The sequence below is a fragment of the Uloborus diversus genome, chromosome 2 (genome assembly GCF_026930045.1).
Source record: "Uloborus diversus isolate 005 chromosome 2, Udiv.v.3.1, whole genome shotgun sequence".
Lineage (NCBI taxonomy): Eukaryota > Metazoa > Arthropoda > Arachnida > Araneae > Uloboridae > Uloborus > Uloborus diversus.
The window spans coordinates 21067937-21083989 of NC_072732.1; the positions used below are offsets into that span (position 1 = coordinate 21067937).

Here is a 16053-nt window from a genome sequence, read left to right on the forward strand (position 1 = left end):
GACCGGCAATAGTGCTGAAGATAAAACTTCACAAATTCAACACGGCACTGATGAAAAAGCCGTTAAAATGCTTCGTGGACGAGCCAAAGCGGCTCTAACTAGAATAACTAACTTCATTAATGTCGAAGGACAAATATTTGATAAATTTGATTTAAGAAACAAACTTGAAAGATTAGATTCTATATTCATTGAATTTAACAAAGCTGATTCAGAATTGCCGGAAGAACTTTCGGAAATCGAACAGTTCGAAGAAACGTATTATGCAACCAAAGTCAAGCTACAAAAAGCTCTTGAAAATATATCTGTGAATTTAAATCCAGTGCAAATTGAAAATAATGATAGTATGCCTATAGGTAATTCAATAAGTAATAATTTTAAGCTACCCAAGTTAAACATTGAATCTTTTACTGGTCAATATCAAGACTGGCCTTCATTCAAAGATTTGTATCTTTCATTAGTGCATAAAAATAATAGGCTTTCAAACATTCAAAAATTTCAATATCTTAAAGGGCTTTTGTGTTTTGAACCAGCAAGTATAATCAAGCATATTCCTATATCGGAAACTGGTTATACTGAAGCTTGGGATAAACTGTTAGCTCGCTATGATAATAAGAAACAAATAATTTCTTCTTTAATTAAAACCTTCATGGATCAACCAGATATTGTTAACGCTAACTGTGCTAATTTGCGCAATCTCACTGATACTTCTGACGAAGTTATCAGAGGTCTAAAATCTATAGATTCTAAAGCAGATTCTAGAGATATTTGGCTAATTTATATTTTATTACAAAAATTGGATAGCAAGACACGGGAAGAATGGGCGAAACATACAACTAAGGAAGAATTTCCTACATTTGAAATGTTTCTGGAGTTTCTAAATAATAAAGGTGTATCTTTAGAATTATGCAATTCAACCGAATGCAATGAAATTAGAAATTCATCCAGAAGTAATAAAAATAGTGCATCTAATAGATGTATAAAATGTAAGGACACTTCTCATTATTTGTCAAAATGTCCGAAATTTAAAGAAATGAATGTAAAAGAACGCAAGCAATTCGTGAATAAATTCAAATTGTGCTTTAATTGTTTATCTAACAAGTATTCGGATATTCAATCATGCAATTCTTCTTATTCATGTCATTTTTGCAAACGCAAACATCATTCACTTCTGCATGAAAGTTATGAGCAAAAAAATGTTTTCTCGAATGCATTTCATTCGAAAGGTTCAAGTCAAAACTTTCCGCAAATAAACTCTAGTGTACAACAAACTGATATCCCAACACGAAACGAAAAAAGCGTACCTGTGAATGCCGTTAGAGCTGCATTTGCGTTATTACCTACAGCTTGTGTTTTTGTCAAAGATGCTAGCGGGGAATCGAGAACCTTAAGAATTTTGTGTGACTCAGGAAGCATGACTACGCTCCTATCCAACTCCTGTTTAAATTCTTTGGGATTAAAAAGAAAAAATGCACGTTTCCCTATCACTGGTCTTGCAGGTTCTAAAATTGGTTTAACTAAAGGCTGTGTTGAAGTCAATTTAAGTTCCAGATTCAACCCTGATATTACACTGCCCGTAAATGCGTTAATTCTAGATAAATTGACGGCCCCACTTCCAACTGAAGCAATTCAAAAGGAACATTTCGCACATTTAAGTAACATTAATTTAGCCGATGAAAACTTTTACCTTCCAAGTAAAGTGGATATGATTCTTGGTGCTGATTACCTATTCTCTATTTTCCTTCCGGGTCAGATAAATTGTTCGGAAAGTAATTTAATCGCTCAAAACTCGATTTTTGGTTTTTTAGTTTCGGAAGACTGCCAGAAAATCAGTCGAATTCAAATTCATCAACTAGCTTACACATTTACGAATTAAATGTTGATAGTGAGCTTAGAAAATTTTGGGAAATGGAAGAAGTATCAGTAGCGAAAAGTAAAATTCTTTCACCGGAAGAAGAATTCGTAGAAACACACTTTAAAGAAAATTATTCAACAAATTTCGATGGACGTTTTGTTGTGAAGTTACCGTTTTTGAAGTCGAAAGCCGAGTTAGGTGATTCAAAACCCGCGGCTATTTCACGACTTTTTGCCATGGAACGAAAATTCAAATTCAATCCGGAATTCGAAAAACATTATAAAGAATTTATGCTCAACTACGAAGATTCAGGTCACATGTCGCCTTTAACAAAGAATTCAGATATTCTTCTAAAAAATGAAGTGTTTTTTGCCTCATCACGCTGTTTTCAAGCCATCTAGTACCACTACAAAATTACGCGTAGTTTTTGACGCATCTTGTAAAACTTCAAACGGAACTTCGCTAAATTCAATTTTAGGAGTGGGTCCCAAATTACAACGAGATATTTTTGAAATATTACTAAACTTCAGATTTCCAAAAATAGTTTTCACTGCGGACATTGAGAAAATGTACCGTCAAATTTTAGTATCGGACGAAGATCAACCTTATCAACAAATTGTTTGGCGATACAATGCCGAAGATAAAATACAAACGTACAGGTTAAAAACTGTAACGTACGGTTTAGCTTCCGCCTCATTCCTAGCTACCAGATGTATCAAACAAATTGCTCTTGATACACCTAATCCTAAAATATCACGCATTTTACAAGAAGACGTATATATGGATGATCTTTTGTCAGGTTCGAGTAATTTTTCAGACGCAATTTCAATTTGCAAAAATATTGCGTCAATTTTACAATCCTACGGATTTAACTTGAGAAAATGGAATTCAAATTCTTCCAAATTCCTTGAAGAATTTCCCGAGCAATGTTCCTCGGAAACAAGCTTTGAAATCAATCGTGATGCACACGTTAGTTCTAAAGTGTTAGGTTTATTTTGGAATTCAACAAATGATACATTTGCATTCAAGGTTAATTTATCACTTTCACCACCCTACACTAAAAGACGGATTCTATCGGAGTCTGCACGTATTTTCGATCCTTTGGGATTACTTGCACCTTGTGTAGTTACAATCAAAATATTCTATCAAAAGTTGTGGCTTATCAAGGGGGATTGGGATTCACCCATTCCGAAGTTAATGGAAACCGAATGGTTAAAGTTTCAGGCATCATTCAACGAAATAAATGATATCACTATTCCTAGAAGTGTCACCATTGATTCAGAATGCGAAATTGAATTACATGGTTTTGCAGACGCGTCATCGCTAGCATACGCGGCTGTGATTTACTGTCGTCAAATTGTCGATGGGTCCACAACAGTTTCACTGTTGGTTGCTAAAACTAAGGTTGCTCCACTCAAGCAAATCTCCATTCCTAGACTGGAATTATGTGCCGCGCACTTGTTATCAAAATTATTTCTCACTGTTTTCAACTCGTTGAAGAATTTCAATCTTCGCGTTTTCGCATGGACAGATTCAAAGGTAGTTCTTTCATGGCTATCTTCTCATCCACGTAAGTGGAAGACTTTTGTCGCAAATAGAATTTCTGAAATAATAGAAGTTCTACCCCCAGCTCACTGGAATTTCGTATCCTCCAGAGAGAACCCTTCAGACATCGCTTCACGTGGTATCGACCCTAAATGTCTACCAAATTGCGATCTGTGGTGGCATGGCCCGCAGTGGCTACATTCAAATCAAATGCATTGGCCTACGGCTGAATTACATTCTACAGACGTTGTTAGCGCAGTTAAAGCTGAGGAAAAATCAAATCCAATGTTTAACTTTCATGCTAGTTCAACAAATGACCTATTCGTTCGTCTAGTCGAAAAATATTCATCATTATCGAAAATTATTCGCGTCTTGGCATATTGCTACAGATTTATTAATCTTTGTAAAAAAAGAATCGGATTCAATATTGCTTCTTGCAATACCCTCGGTTCACTCACTTCTGCAGAAACAAGGGCTGCAGAAGAAAAACTCATTCACTGGGTTCAAGACACACATTTTTCTGAAGAGAAAAAATGCATTCGGCTTCAAAATCCACTGCAAAGGCGCAGTCCTTTGCGGTCACTTTTCCCATTCATAGACGGAAACGGTCTCTTACGGGTGGGAGGTCGGTTACAGAACGCAGACTTACCCATGAACAGGAAACATCCTATCATTATCCCATCACAACACAGATTTAGTGAACTGTTAATTCGCGAAAAACACGTAGCTTATTTGCATGCTGGTCCTACCTTATTATCTCATATATTAAGGCAATCATATTGGATAATAGGAGGAAAAAGATTGATCAACAAATGTGTTAATCAATGCATAAAATGTCATAGATTCAAAACTAGTAACAGTTCACAACTCATGGGCAATCTGCCTAAACCACGAGTGACTTTAGAAAGAGCTTTCTTTCATTCTGGAATAGATTACGCCGGACCTGTTTCTATAAAATTTAGTAAAGGTCGAGGTGCTAAAGTTACGAAAGGTTACATTGCACTTTTCATTTGCCTGTCCACTAAGGCAGTACACATCGAAGTAGTAAGCGATCTGACAACAGAAGCTTTCATCGCTGCTTTGCGACGCTTTAGTGCTCGCCGTGGCACCCCTCGCCACATATACAGCGACAACGCCACTAATTTTCATGGAGCTCATCGAAAATTGAATGAGATAGAACAATCCTGGCTCAACGCTCTTAGCTCGGATCCTGTCGTTGATTACTTGACACAGTTCTCAATTGAATGGCATTTCATTCCTCCTTCTGCCCCTCATTTTGGAGGAATTTGGGAAGCAGGAATTCGATCTGTAAAGTTTCACCTCAAACGAGTTATAGGAGAAACAGCTCTAACCTTCGAAGAGCTAACTACATTAACTACTCAAATTGAAGCACTTCTGAATTCACGTCCAATCACATGTGTTGACGTCAATGATACCGACTCTATAAATGCTTTGACTCCTTCGCATTTCCTTACAGGTGATGTGATAAGTTCAATTCCGGATCCAGCAAACCTGAACGAGCATAGCTTCAAAGGAAAGTGGGAACTTATCCAGAATCTCCGCAAAGGCTTCTGGAAGCAGTAGTCAAAGGAGTACCTCTCATCTCTGCAGAGTCGTCAAAAGTGAACCACCCCTCATGCCAACATTCAAGTCAACGATATTGTGTTAGTGAAAGAAGCCTCATCACCTGGTTTGTGGCCCTTGGCTAGGGTTCTTGAAGTTCACCCGGGAGCGGACGACCTGGTCCGCGTTGCAACAGTAAAGACAGCTAAAGGGATCTTCCAGAGACCGATCTGCAAACTATCTCCTATTCCTATGTATCAGGACTCAAGTCCCTATCAGGACTCAATTCCTGATAGGGTGGGAGTATGTCTGCGCCAATATGCAAATGCGCTGTCCGCAGAGGGCAGCACAGGTGACTGTAGACATAAAACGGCTAAGCTCCATGAGAAGAAAAAATTCCTACCTGATGTATCTTAACCACATTGGACACTCGTCCATTACACTGCATGTTGCAGTACTTTCATAAAACCAAGAACGGTTTCAATTTTATTTATAATGTTATTTTAATTTAATTTACTGTACATACGCTAAGTTAAATATAATACTTTTAAGTAAACCCTAGTTTTCTTGACTACATTCATTACAAGAGCAAAAATCAACCATGACATATAGGTCTATTACTAAGGTGACGATTTGATATCCTTTCGTTACCAAAATACTACATCTCAGTTAGTTCACTAAGAACCTATTGGGTATAGAAATTAATGTTTTTTTTATGCAAAGCAGAATTATGCCTCTCGTCAAGGAGGGATAGTTATAATTTTACTAAATATTTAATTTATCTGGTTTTTAATGGTAACGGAAGGACATTTGAATATAAGCTGACACAGGGTAAAATTTTAGAATGCTAGTATAAAACAAACTATTGTTTAAAGTTAGCAGTCACATTTAAAACATATATAAGTAATATTTGTACAAAAATTATGTGTGCCTTTATTTAAAAATTAACTTTTTTTTAATTTAAAAAAAAATGTTTCGGGATTTTATTTATTCTATTGTATGTGATGAAAATCATGAAAACTACACTTAAAAACTCCTAAGCATGTAAAAATCATTTTGGTATGACATGTTTGTGATATGATAAGCCAATTCAAACAGAAACATATAATTAAAAACTTGAAATTTATATTGGAACTATGCAATATTGAAACTGCTTTCGGATTTGTTGCCACAAGTCAGAGGAAAGGACTGTTGAGAGCATTGATTTAACCGTTAAACGCACTGCGAAGAGATCAGCAAATTCGTAGATCAACTTTAAAAAAGATGGAGAAAAAAGGATCCAAAAAGATCCATCATCCTGACATACAAAATATGCGCTATTTGAATCCAGTAAGAAAGCTGTTATTGAATATAGTGAGTAATTCAACAAATTGAAGGAGATTTCACTTCAAAGTCAATAGAATGACTTTGGAAGTCAATAAATAATGTTAAAAATGAAGATACAGCTGAATCAAAAACACCAAATCATATAAGAATATTCCAAAGGATTCATTAACATTTGGACAAGTTTTTTAGTTGGGTGGAAGGGAAAGAAATTAAAAAAGAGAAATGTTGGACAGGTACTTCATATTGAAGATGAAGGAATAGAAATAGCTTGTTTGAGAATGCATAATAATGTGGGAATGATCTTCGTGTTTTCTGCGAAAGAAGATAAATGTTCTATGGATTAAGATAAAATTATTTAGTATTTAAAGAATTCAGAATTGCGACAGATGGCTCAGGCATAAATATTATTGTTTTAGACTGCTTTATTAGCTGAACAAATGTTTGTAAGTTGAATTTTTCAGAGTTTAATTGTTTTGGACTTCTTGTCCTTCTGTTACTGTGCTTCCGATACCGTTAACAAATACATAATTTATATGCTTAAAATAATTATTTTTTTAAAACTAGAGGTGGAGTTGTAATGACTGAGCACTACGGTATGTGCTCTAATTTTTATAGAATATTCCCTTTTATAGTTTATCTGAACTTTTGGGAAGACTGATAGCGTGAAAATCATGTCGCAAAAATGTTTTTCCGTTACCGTATTTTAAATTTAATTTGAAAAAAAAGTTACTAACAAAAAATTTTCGGCATTTTTAGCAATTTACTATGATGTGTATAAAAGTCTATGCATCAGTTTTTCAAAAAATATGTATTTTGATATGCTCACAGACAAAAATGCATCGAATTTTTTTGTTAAACTATCCTACCGTTACCGCTGAAATTCACCTATTATGGTGAGTGTAGCAGCCCACCACAACTCATTAATTTTTTAATGATCATCCTTAAGCAATTGTGGTCTTGCATAATAATGTTTCAGGATCAGTCATTTTCTGCTGCTAAGTGGAAATATATTCTCGCCAATAATTGCACCATCTAGTTTCACTTTCGTCCTATCACTAAAACACTTTCCATGAGACAAAAACCTGAAAGTTTGGCTTGTACCCAAGATGCAATATCCAGATATTTTCCGCCAAAAAACAATTGATTTTTATGTATTTGGGATGAAAATTTGCATTCTAGGTGGCAAAAGGCACGAGTGCGATTGATTGAAAATGAAAACTTTTAAAAGTTTATTTGCTTGGGAAAAAAAGACATTAAATTTCCGAACCCCCCACTTATACAGTCACATTTTTCTAACAAAACAATGATAGAACGAATTCTTTACATATTTTCTGCTCTTTGAAAAGAGATATTGAAAAAATAAATTTGATATTTCTTATTCATCACATTTGTAAAAGTTAGTGGGCATAGCAAATCAACTACACTTCTCTAACGTGGTGCGAAAAAAACCTGTTAATTTTCTCACGGTCATCTTTCTCGTAGGGCAGCGGGAGAAATATGAACCATTTCAGGGTTAAGTCTGCATACACCTCTCGCGTTGTATTTTACTAAAATGCAATGGGTTAACAATACTGTTACATATGACTAGTTTTAAAGCCATGGAAAAGTAAAGCACAGTATTTGCGGAAATAAGTTTTTGGAATAGTTGAAACAACGCGTTTTGGGTATCATACTAACAATAAGGAAATGTTGGAATTAGACTTTTTTTCGAACTTTGTTTTCAGCGGAAACTAAATAAGCAGGCTTGTACAATGAATATAAAGTACAATAATTAAGTGCTTCTCAACTTGTGATCGGCGAGCAATTTTCATGTGATCCGCAAACAGCTAGTCAAATTAATCTATATCACTCATATAGTTGTAATTAAGTTTATTAAAGGAAACTTTTGGATTTATCTTATTTCATCTAATATAACACTGCACGGCAAAAAAAAAAAAAAAAACCTTCAAAACGGTTCTGGCACCATTTTTGTTGATTTTTATGTAAAATAGTCACATGTTTCAACACAAACTTTCACCGTCCCAATCATTAGTGAGCACAGAACATTTGTGTATTTACGAACGCTCGGGCTGAAAGAAAATTTTATTCTTTATGTTTTCGATTATTTGGAGTTTTTTGAGCAATCACGATTGCTTATTGTTCTCATTTGACCGTTTTTGATGTCCGTGCCTTTTTCAGCTTGAACCAGGGACCTCTGCAGCACCACCGCCCACCGCCCTCTGCCGGCGCGGCTCCGAGCACTGCCTCCTGGAATCCGTTTCTCCTGGTCGGTGGCGTCCATGCCCTACACATACGCCCGCTCATACACACACACACGCGCTCATACACAAGCCTTTACACACATACACACACGCCTACGTGCATACACACAGGTCTACGAACACACACAAGCCTACACATGCACGCACCCGCGCCTACATACACACACGCCTACACACACACACACACACAACTATACACACGTAACCGCCCGGGAGAAGGGGCAGGCTTGGGGAAACAGGAGCCGTTTCTAGAAACAATAGTCCACAATGAGCAGGGTCCTGTTGCAACTCGTGATTGCGAAAAACATAATTTGAATTCAAAATTTCAGAATTCAAGTTAATTTTCATTTTCTTAAATTGTTTTTCTTTTTCCCCCCTTTTTCTTTTGTTTTTCTTTCTCATTTTCTTACATTTCTTCTTTCTGTTTTTTACGTCAGTGCCGCCGGTGCCTCCCAACGGCCGAGCCCCTAGTTTCCGACTAGGCTGATATGATCTTTCGCCGGGCCTGCTAATGGCCATATGAAGCTGTCGAAAACTAAAAAGAGGGGGGGGGGATTGACAAAACGTGGGACGTGATGGTGGAAAAACGTGTTCATATTTGGATTAATGGGGTCATTTTGCATAAGAATCAGCAAGAAAAGTGTCTGAAGCATCTTAATTTTTTTTTTTTTTTGGTCACGCAGTGCAATTGTGAAAATGTTATTTCTATGTTGTTTTACCAAGTAGAGTCCTCAGCAGAGAAAAGGCTGAGAACCATTACAATAGATAAAAAAAAATGAATAATGAAAAATTTGCCGATACTGCGCTTTATCTTCCCACTGCAGTATAGTATTTTCTATTGTATATCATACTAGTGGTACCTGCACGGCTTTGCCCGTAATAGAAAAATTAAAAGGTCTTTTGGTTTGCCTGTATATTTACAAATAATGTATGGTAAATTTTCTCGCCATTTGGCTTGTACCCATGTTACAGTTCCACGTTATGATAATTTCGTAATTTACTCGTCCATCTTATGATACTTTTGTTCTTAAAATTGGAATAGAAAAAGAACCACGTCGAATTTGCGAAAAATCGCTTCGAGGTGCACACCCCCATGCTACAAACTAACTTTGTGCCAAATTTCATGAAAATCGGCCAAACGGTCTGGACGCTGTGCGCGTCACAGACATCCAGACATCCTCGACTTTCAGCTTTATTATTAGTAAATAAAGATAAAGAAGATAAAGACTAAGCAGACAGCTAATAAACGTTAGCTTTATGATCAAAGAACAGGAGAAAATTTCGCTATCTTCCAGTATGATCACATCCAAAAATAAAGCAAAAATCTAATTTATGTGTCATTCGCATTAAACATAATAATTAATGCATCCATTTTTGTGCAGGTTTTCAAAATATGCTGTTGCTATCTAAACATTGTTGAAAGTTAAGCCCTTACAGAAATTTTAATACCGTATGGTTATGGCAGGAGTTCATAATAATTGTGCTCTCACATTTCGAGACCCCATTGGACAATTTACCTCGTCCCCATCCAATTAGTAATTGAATTTCGGTTTGCAACACGTATGCATTGGCCTCCTTTAACATTATACAGTAGAGAAACGCGCCGTAGTGTCGCAACTGCACTCGTATTCTGCTGTTACATGGGTACATTGAGGAGGTAAATTATTATCGAAGCAAAATACTAAATAGAAAAATATGGCTATTTTGATATCGAAAGACACATTGATATGCACTTCATATATCTCTCTTGGTTTTAAACACCATTACGAACAAATTAAGGCAAACAAATTGGTTTAATTTTCTACATGGTCTAATTTTTGGCAACCCCAGAACTAGCGGCTCCTAGGGTGGGCCCCATGGGCCTAATGGTAAATCGGACCCTGCATGAAATGTAGGAGTTTTGTCGAAACTCTCGCATTGAGTGAGAAGAGGATGGAGAGCAAAAACCTTCCGACTCACCTGAATTTGATAAAAGTTCTGTCACAAGTCCTTGAAACAAACACTACTATTATTTTTTGTTACACATTTTCTCAGAGAGACGGGAAGAAAATCACACAAGCGCGCCTCATCTCTGTACTCACCGGGCTCTGCGAAGGCGATGATCTCGGAGGTTCGGGCGTAGTAGTCGTCGCCCCTTCCCGGGGCGTCCTCCGCACCCTCGGGGGGCGGGGGCCCCTCCTCGGGCAGGGCGCCCCGGGTTCGGAGGGCCTCGAGGGCCACCTCCCTGGTGAGCCCCGAGGAGACGTTGGGGCGCCCCTGCAGGTGAAGCTTGGACAGGATCTGCCGCTTGATGGCCTCGAGCTTGAGCCGGGCTGCCTGGGTCCGGTCGCTGACGCCGCAGGCCGGACACGCGCTGCCCAGCCAGCAGCACGCGGCCCAGGCCACAAGGAGCGTCGTCGCCGTCGTCGCCATTCAACCGTCTGCCCGCAGACGATCGAGGGGAAGAGAGAAAGAGAGCCGCGATCGCTACTCCCGCTGGCGGAGTGATGAGGAAGAGCAAGTTACCGGGATGGGAGGAGAGAAGAGCTCTCAATCGCCAATAGCGGACGGGGATTTTCCGAACTTCATATGATGCAGCTCTCCCCGGGTAGCTAAGTCGGTGGTTTTCAAACTTTTTATCCCCGTGCCCCCCTTTTTGAGCCAACTCCCCACTATAAGTTTGTTGTGCGTGTATATGACACCGTAGCTCCTAAACGGATGAACCGATTTGAATTCCTATTTTTTTCCCTTCAAAAGGTGATTTGACCGGGAGTTTTCTTAGCTAGTTATCATCTTTGTAGAACTTTAATATCCGGGGATATTGATTAAACCCTGAAGTCTTATTGTTTCGCAATTTTCGCTGTGAAAACAGGGGTCGATCCAGATTCGAATTGGGTTCGCTTTGCTGCCCCTTCATAAAACTCCGCATCGCAAAAGCGACCCTTTCACAAAATTCCGCATCGTAAAAGAGGCCCCTTCACAAAAGTCCGCATCGTAAAAGTAAAGCGACTCATTTACAAAATTTCACATCATAAAATAAATATATAACATGGAGTCGATTGGAGAAGATCGTTTTTTTTTTTTTTTTTTACCGGAGGAAAAATTCTTAGACTCATTTTACACCAGGGCAGAACTTACCTCTAATATTTCAGCTGGTTTATTTTGCTTTAATTGCCAAATGCGACTAAATGAAATACAGGATTACAGGATGTCCTTATAATCGAGTTTAGTAATGGAAAGTCAGGATTTTCAACGAAACATGCTCAAAAAACATGAGAATTGACAATTGAGCATAGTTTTTGAGCTTCAAAACACACATCTTTCACAAATTTTTACGGATATGTTTAAAACTTATGAATTTTAGCTGTTTTTTGCACTTTTACGCTTTAGTCCCGATTTTGAACGCATATCAAAATCTGATCGCATCCTCTTCAATAAAACTCGCTGGTTTTTGTTTACTATGTAATTCTATCGCTTTGACATTAATTGACACTTCTTAGACCACTCGAAAATTTTAATCTATTTCCATCCGAGTCAATTCAAAAAAGAGGAAAAACAGCCAAGCAGCTTCGGGAAATTGGCAACAAATAGCCAACTCATACGAAAAGGGAAACAGCCTTCTCTTCTAGATATTTTGAATGTCTTTAAGGGGGAATCGATTTTCCCTTACTATTAAGCTAAATGAAATCTCACGAGAACATGTAAGAACAAAATTATGAAAATAAAAAACAAAGAACAAAATCTATGATGTTTGATGTCTTGATTAAAACGCTACTTATGTCTGTGTGTTTGAAATCGCAAAACTCTAGAACTATCCGACCTATTTCGCTGAAGTTTTCACAGTTTGATCCTTTAAGTCCTGAAAAGGTTTGCAGACCGGTTCGAGAAAAAAATTTGATGAGTAGATCTTTTTTTATTCCAACTTAGACCCAATTTTCACATAAATTCCTGAATATGGGGGTGAAAAATTACTTGCATATATTAATATTATATATTGTTGGAAAGAGTAGAATTTTTCTCGTTCTACAATTTGTTTCAATGATCTAACTTAGTTACGGCGGGAGTTATTTACGTTTTTAGCTCGAATTTGTTTAGGCTTAGTTGAAATTTAAGCACTACTTTCTTCATTAAATCTATCAATAAAAAAGTGAAGGAATTGTCCCACAGTTTTTTTTTTTTTTTTTTTTAACACCATTGGAAAGAGTTGTTTTTTTTACTCCATGCAGATCTAACTCGACCTTTGGTCGTAAGTTTAACCCTCTATCTTAATTAGAAAAAAAGTTACAAGCAAATTAAACGAAGTTCAAAAATCTGTTCTCTATTCAAGTTTTTAACCATTTTATTTTGCGTTTCCACGGTAACGCTTTTTGAATCCGTTGTTTATTTCCATCTTTCTCTTTTTTAATTCTTAAACTTAATTTATTTTGTGTTTCCATGGTTACGCTTTTTAAATCCATCTTACTCATTTTATTTTAATTTCTTAAAAGTATTTTAATCTCTGCCGTCATTGTTTGGAAGGGAAATTCTGCATGGTATTATTTTTTTCTTTTATTTAAGCCTGATTGTTCAATATAAGTCAATTGACACAATATATATTCTCAAGATAGACCGAGCAAAGCCGGGCGACGCAGCTAGTATATATATATTAAGATATATATGACTGTGAAAGACCGAAATTGGATAATGCACCGGTGATTTCTCGAAATATTTGGTCCTTCGTCGATGTGTTTGCTATGTGAATGTTTTCATTCTCCGGCGAATGTCAAAATCAACCGGATTTCGGTCTTTCACCGCAACACATATATGCATTTAAAAAAAACACATACATTTTTTTTCTAACTGTTATTCGTGGAAAGTTTCATTTGTTGTTTATCAATGCTAACAATCAATATTAGATTTTTTCCCCCTATCATTTGAAGAAATATTTAATGTTTTTCGTTTTCTCATTTCGAGATGCATAATGTCTCTTTTAACTTTTTTCTATATCTAATATATAGAAGAAAGTATTGGTTTCGTGCAAATTTTCGAATTTCGAATTTTGACGGATTCGAACGTTTTGAGGTGTGTCGAGTCCATTTCGACCGTTTTTTGAAAACGTCTGTCTGTGTGTGGTTGTCCCGTGTGTATCTGTAAGTGTGTGACCAGTTTTTTGTGGCCGCTCTACAGCAAAAACTACTGCATGAAATGAAACGAAATTTGGCACACATATGTTCCTCTATGTGAACTTGTGCCCATTGGTTTTTGGCGCGAATGCCTCCAAGGGGGGTGGAGCAATGGGACGTTTCTTGAGTTATGCGTGCCTGCTATTCCCCAGGAAGTAACTGACGAAATCAAACAAAATTTAGTCCATATGTTGCCCCTAACATGTAAGAGTGTTGATTCAATTTTGGTGTCAATAGCTCAAACAAGGGCTGAGCTACAGTATGTTTTTTGTCGTCACTTGTGCCTGCCATATCTCAAGAAATAATGAACGGAATCAAGCAAAACTTTATCGACAATAGCGCTTAGAAGGTACAAGAGCTGATTCTATTTTGACGTTAATAGCTGAAAAGGGGGTGGCGCAATCGAACGTTCTTTCTTTTTCATTGCGAGTGCTATATCTCAAGAAGTAATGCTACGTTCTGGATGAAATTTGGAATAAATCTGAACCTATATGTAAACAGGCGTTGGTTCTATTTTGGCGCCGATCGCTCCAATAGGGGCTGATTTTTTTTTTTTTTTTTTTGAGCAATCATGATTGCTTATTGCTTTCATTTGACTGTTTTTGGCGTTCATTTGATTTTATTTTCCCAGCGCCACCCTCTGCAGCATCACCGTCGACCGGCCACCTCACGATGCTGCTCCTCTAGCGAAAACCGTCTCCAGGTTGCGTCAATATCCTACACTTACACGCATACATACACCTACACACAAACACATAAACATACATACAGACACCCACACATACACACACACCTACCCACACACTCATGCCTGCACACAGACACAAACACGCATGCATACACACACATACACATACCCCCCTACACATAAACACACATGCCTACATACACACACACACTCATGATTGCGAAAAACATAATTTGAATTCAAAATGTCAAAATTCAAATTATTATTTTTTTTTTTGAGCAATCACGATTGCTTATTGTTCTCACTTGACTGTTTTGAAGTTCTATCATTTTATTTTCCCACCAGCACCCTCTGCCAGCACCACCGTCGCGTCGACCTGCCTCACGATACTGCTCCTCTTGCGAAAACCCTCTCCAGGTTGCGTCCATATCCTACACACACACACATACACACTCATGCCTGCGCACAGACACAAACACACACTCCTGCACACACACACACACATACACACTCATGCCTGCCTGCACACAGACACAAACACATATGCCTACATACACACACACACGAACGCCTACACACACGCGCGCGTACACACACAGCACTGCATACACAACACGCACACACGCGCATTCATACACACACACACACACACGCTCGTGATTGCGAAAAACATAATTTGAATTCAAGATGCCAAAAATTCAAATTAATATTTTTTTTTTGCGAATAAAAATAGTTCTATTAATGCAACAATAAGAAATATAAATCGTAATAGACTGTCGTCTGCGTACTTCGGAAATATTATCTCAATGATCATATTTATCTTATGTTTGTTAACAAATAAAATATTTGTAATTAATTCAAGCAAGGCTTTTAAAATTACTTTCAATTTTCGCACTTTGCTTTGGTTTTGAGATAATGGGGTCGTTTCCAAAATTTTAAAAGCATTTTTTTTCTGAAAGAGCATGCTTAAAAACATAGGATCTCACTATTTTTTAAAATAATTTGAATCAGTTTAATATTTTTAAAAAATTATTTTAATCGGTGAGCGTTCATTGTTTACGCTTCTGCCGGATGACATCACAAATGATGAAATGCCATTCACTGTTGCCATTCACATAGAATGATATTTAATTTGCATCTTTACTCACGAGTTCTGGCAACGATATGGTTGAAGCAAGCGTAGAGCGCAATATTTCATTCGCTTCTTGATTATCATAACGTGGAAACGCCGTAGAAAGATGCGCAAAAGTGCATCATTTGTGACATCATCAAGATCACGCCTTGTTTGAAAAATCGGACATTTAAAACCGATATTAAGAAATAGTAGTAATACATAGTAATTAAAAAAGAACTGTTGGAAAAATAAAAGTATTTTCTGGGTCCATGTTTTTTTTTTTTTTTTTTTTGCTTATTCTATCAATTTCAGTGACTAAAAGTATTACTTTTGACTGAAGGAAACAACCCCATTCATAAGAAAGATATCGAAGAAAGTTTCGTGATGGCCACAACATACAGTAGAATCTCGGAAATCCGAGTCTCGAAAGTTTGAGGTTCCACTTAATCCGAGGTGTCTTATTAATATTTTAACTTAAATTTTTAGTAGCTAAAAAAATGATTTTCAATAAAATTTGAAAATGGAAATTTTTTGCTACTGTAAAACTTATTACCTACATAAAG

General features: G+C 37.1%; 1 protein-coding gene across 1 annotated transcript in view; it reads right to left on the minus strand.

The window, feature by feature from the left end:
• Positions 1-10959, minus strand: part of LOC129235104 (inhibin beta B chain-like) — a 60976-nt gene extending 50017 nt beyond the window's left edge. Inside the window, exon 1 of the mRNA XM_054868788.1 lies at positions 10629-10959. Coding sequence (XP_054724763.1) covers positions 10629-10959 — 331 coding nt within the window. The remainder of the gene's footprint in view (positions 1-10628) is intronic.
• Between the last annotated feature and the right edge of the window lie 5094 nt (positions 10960-16053).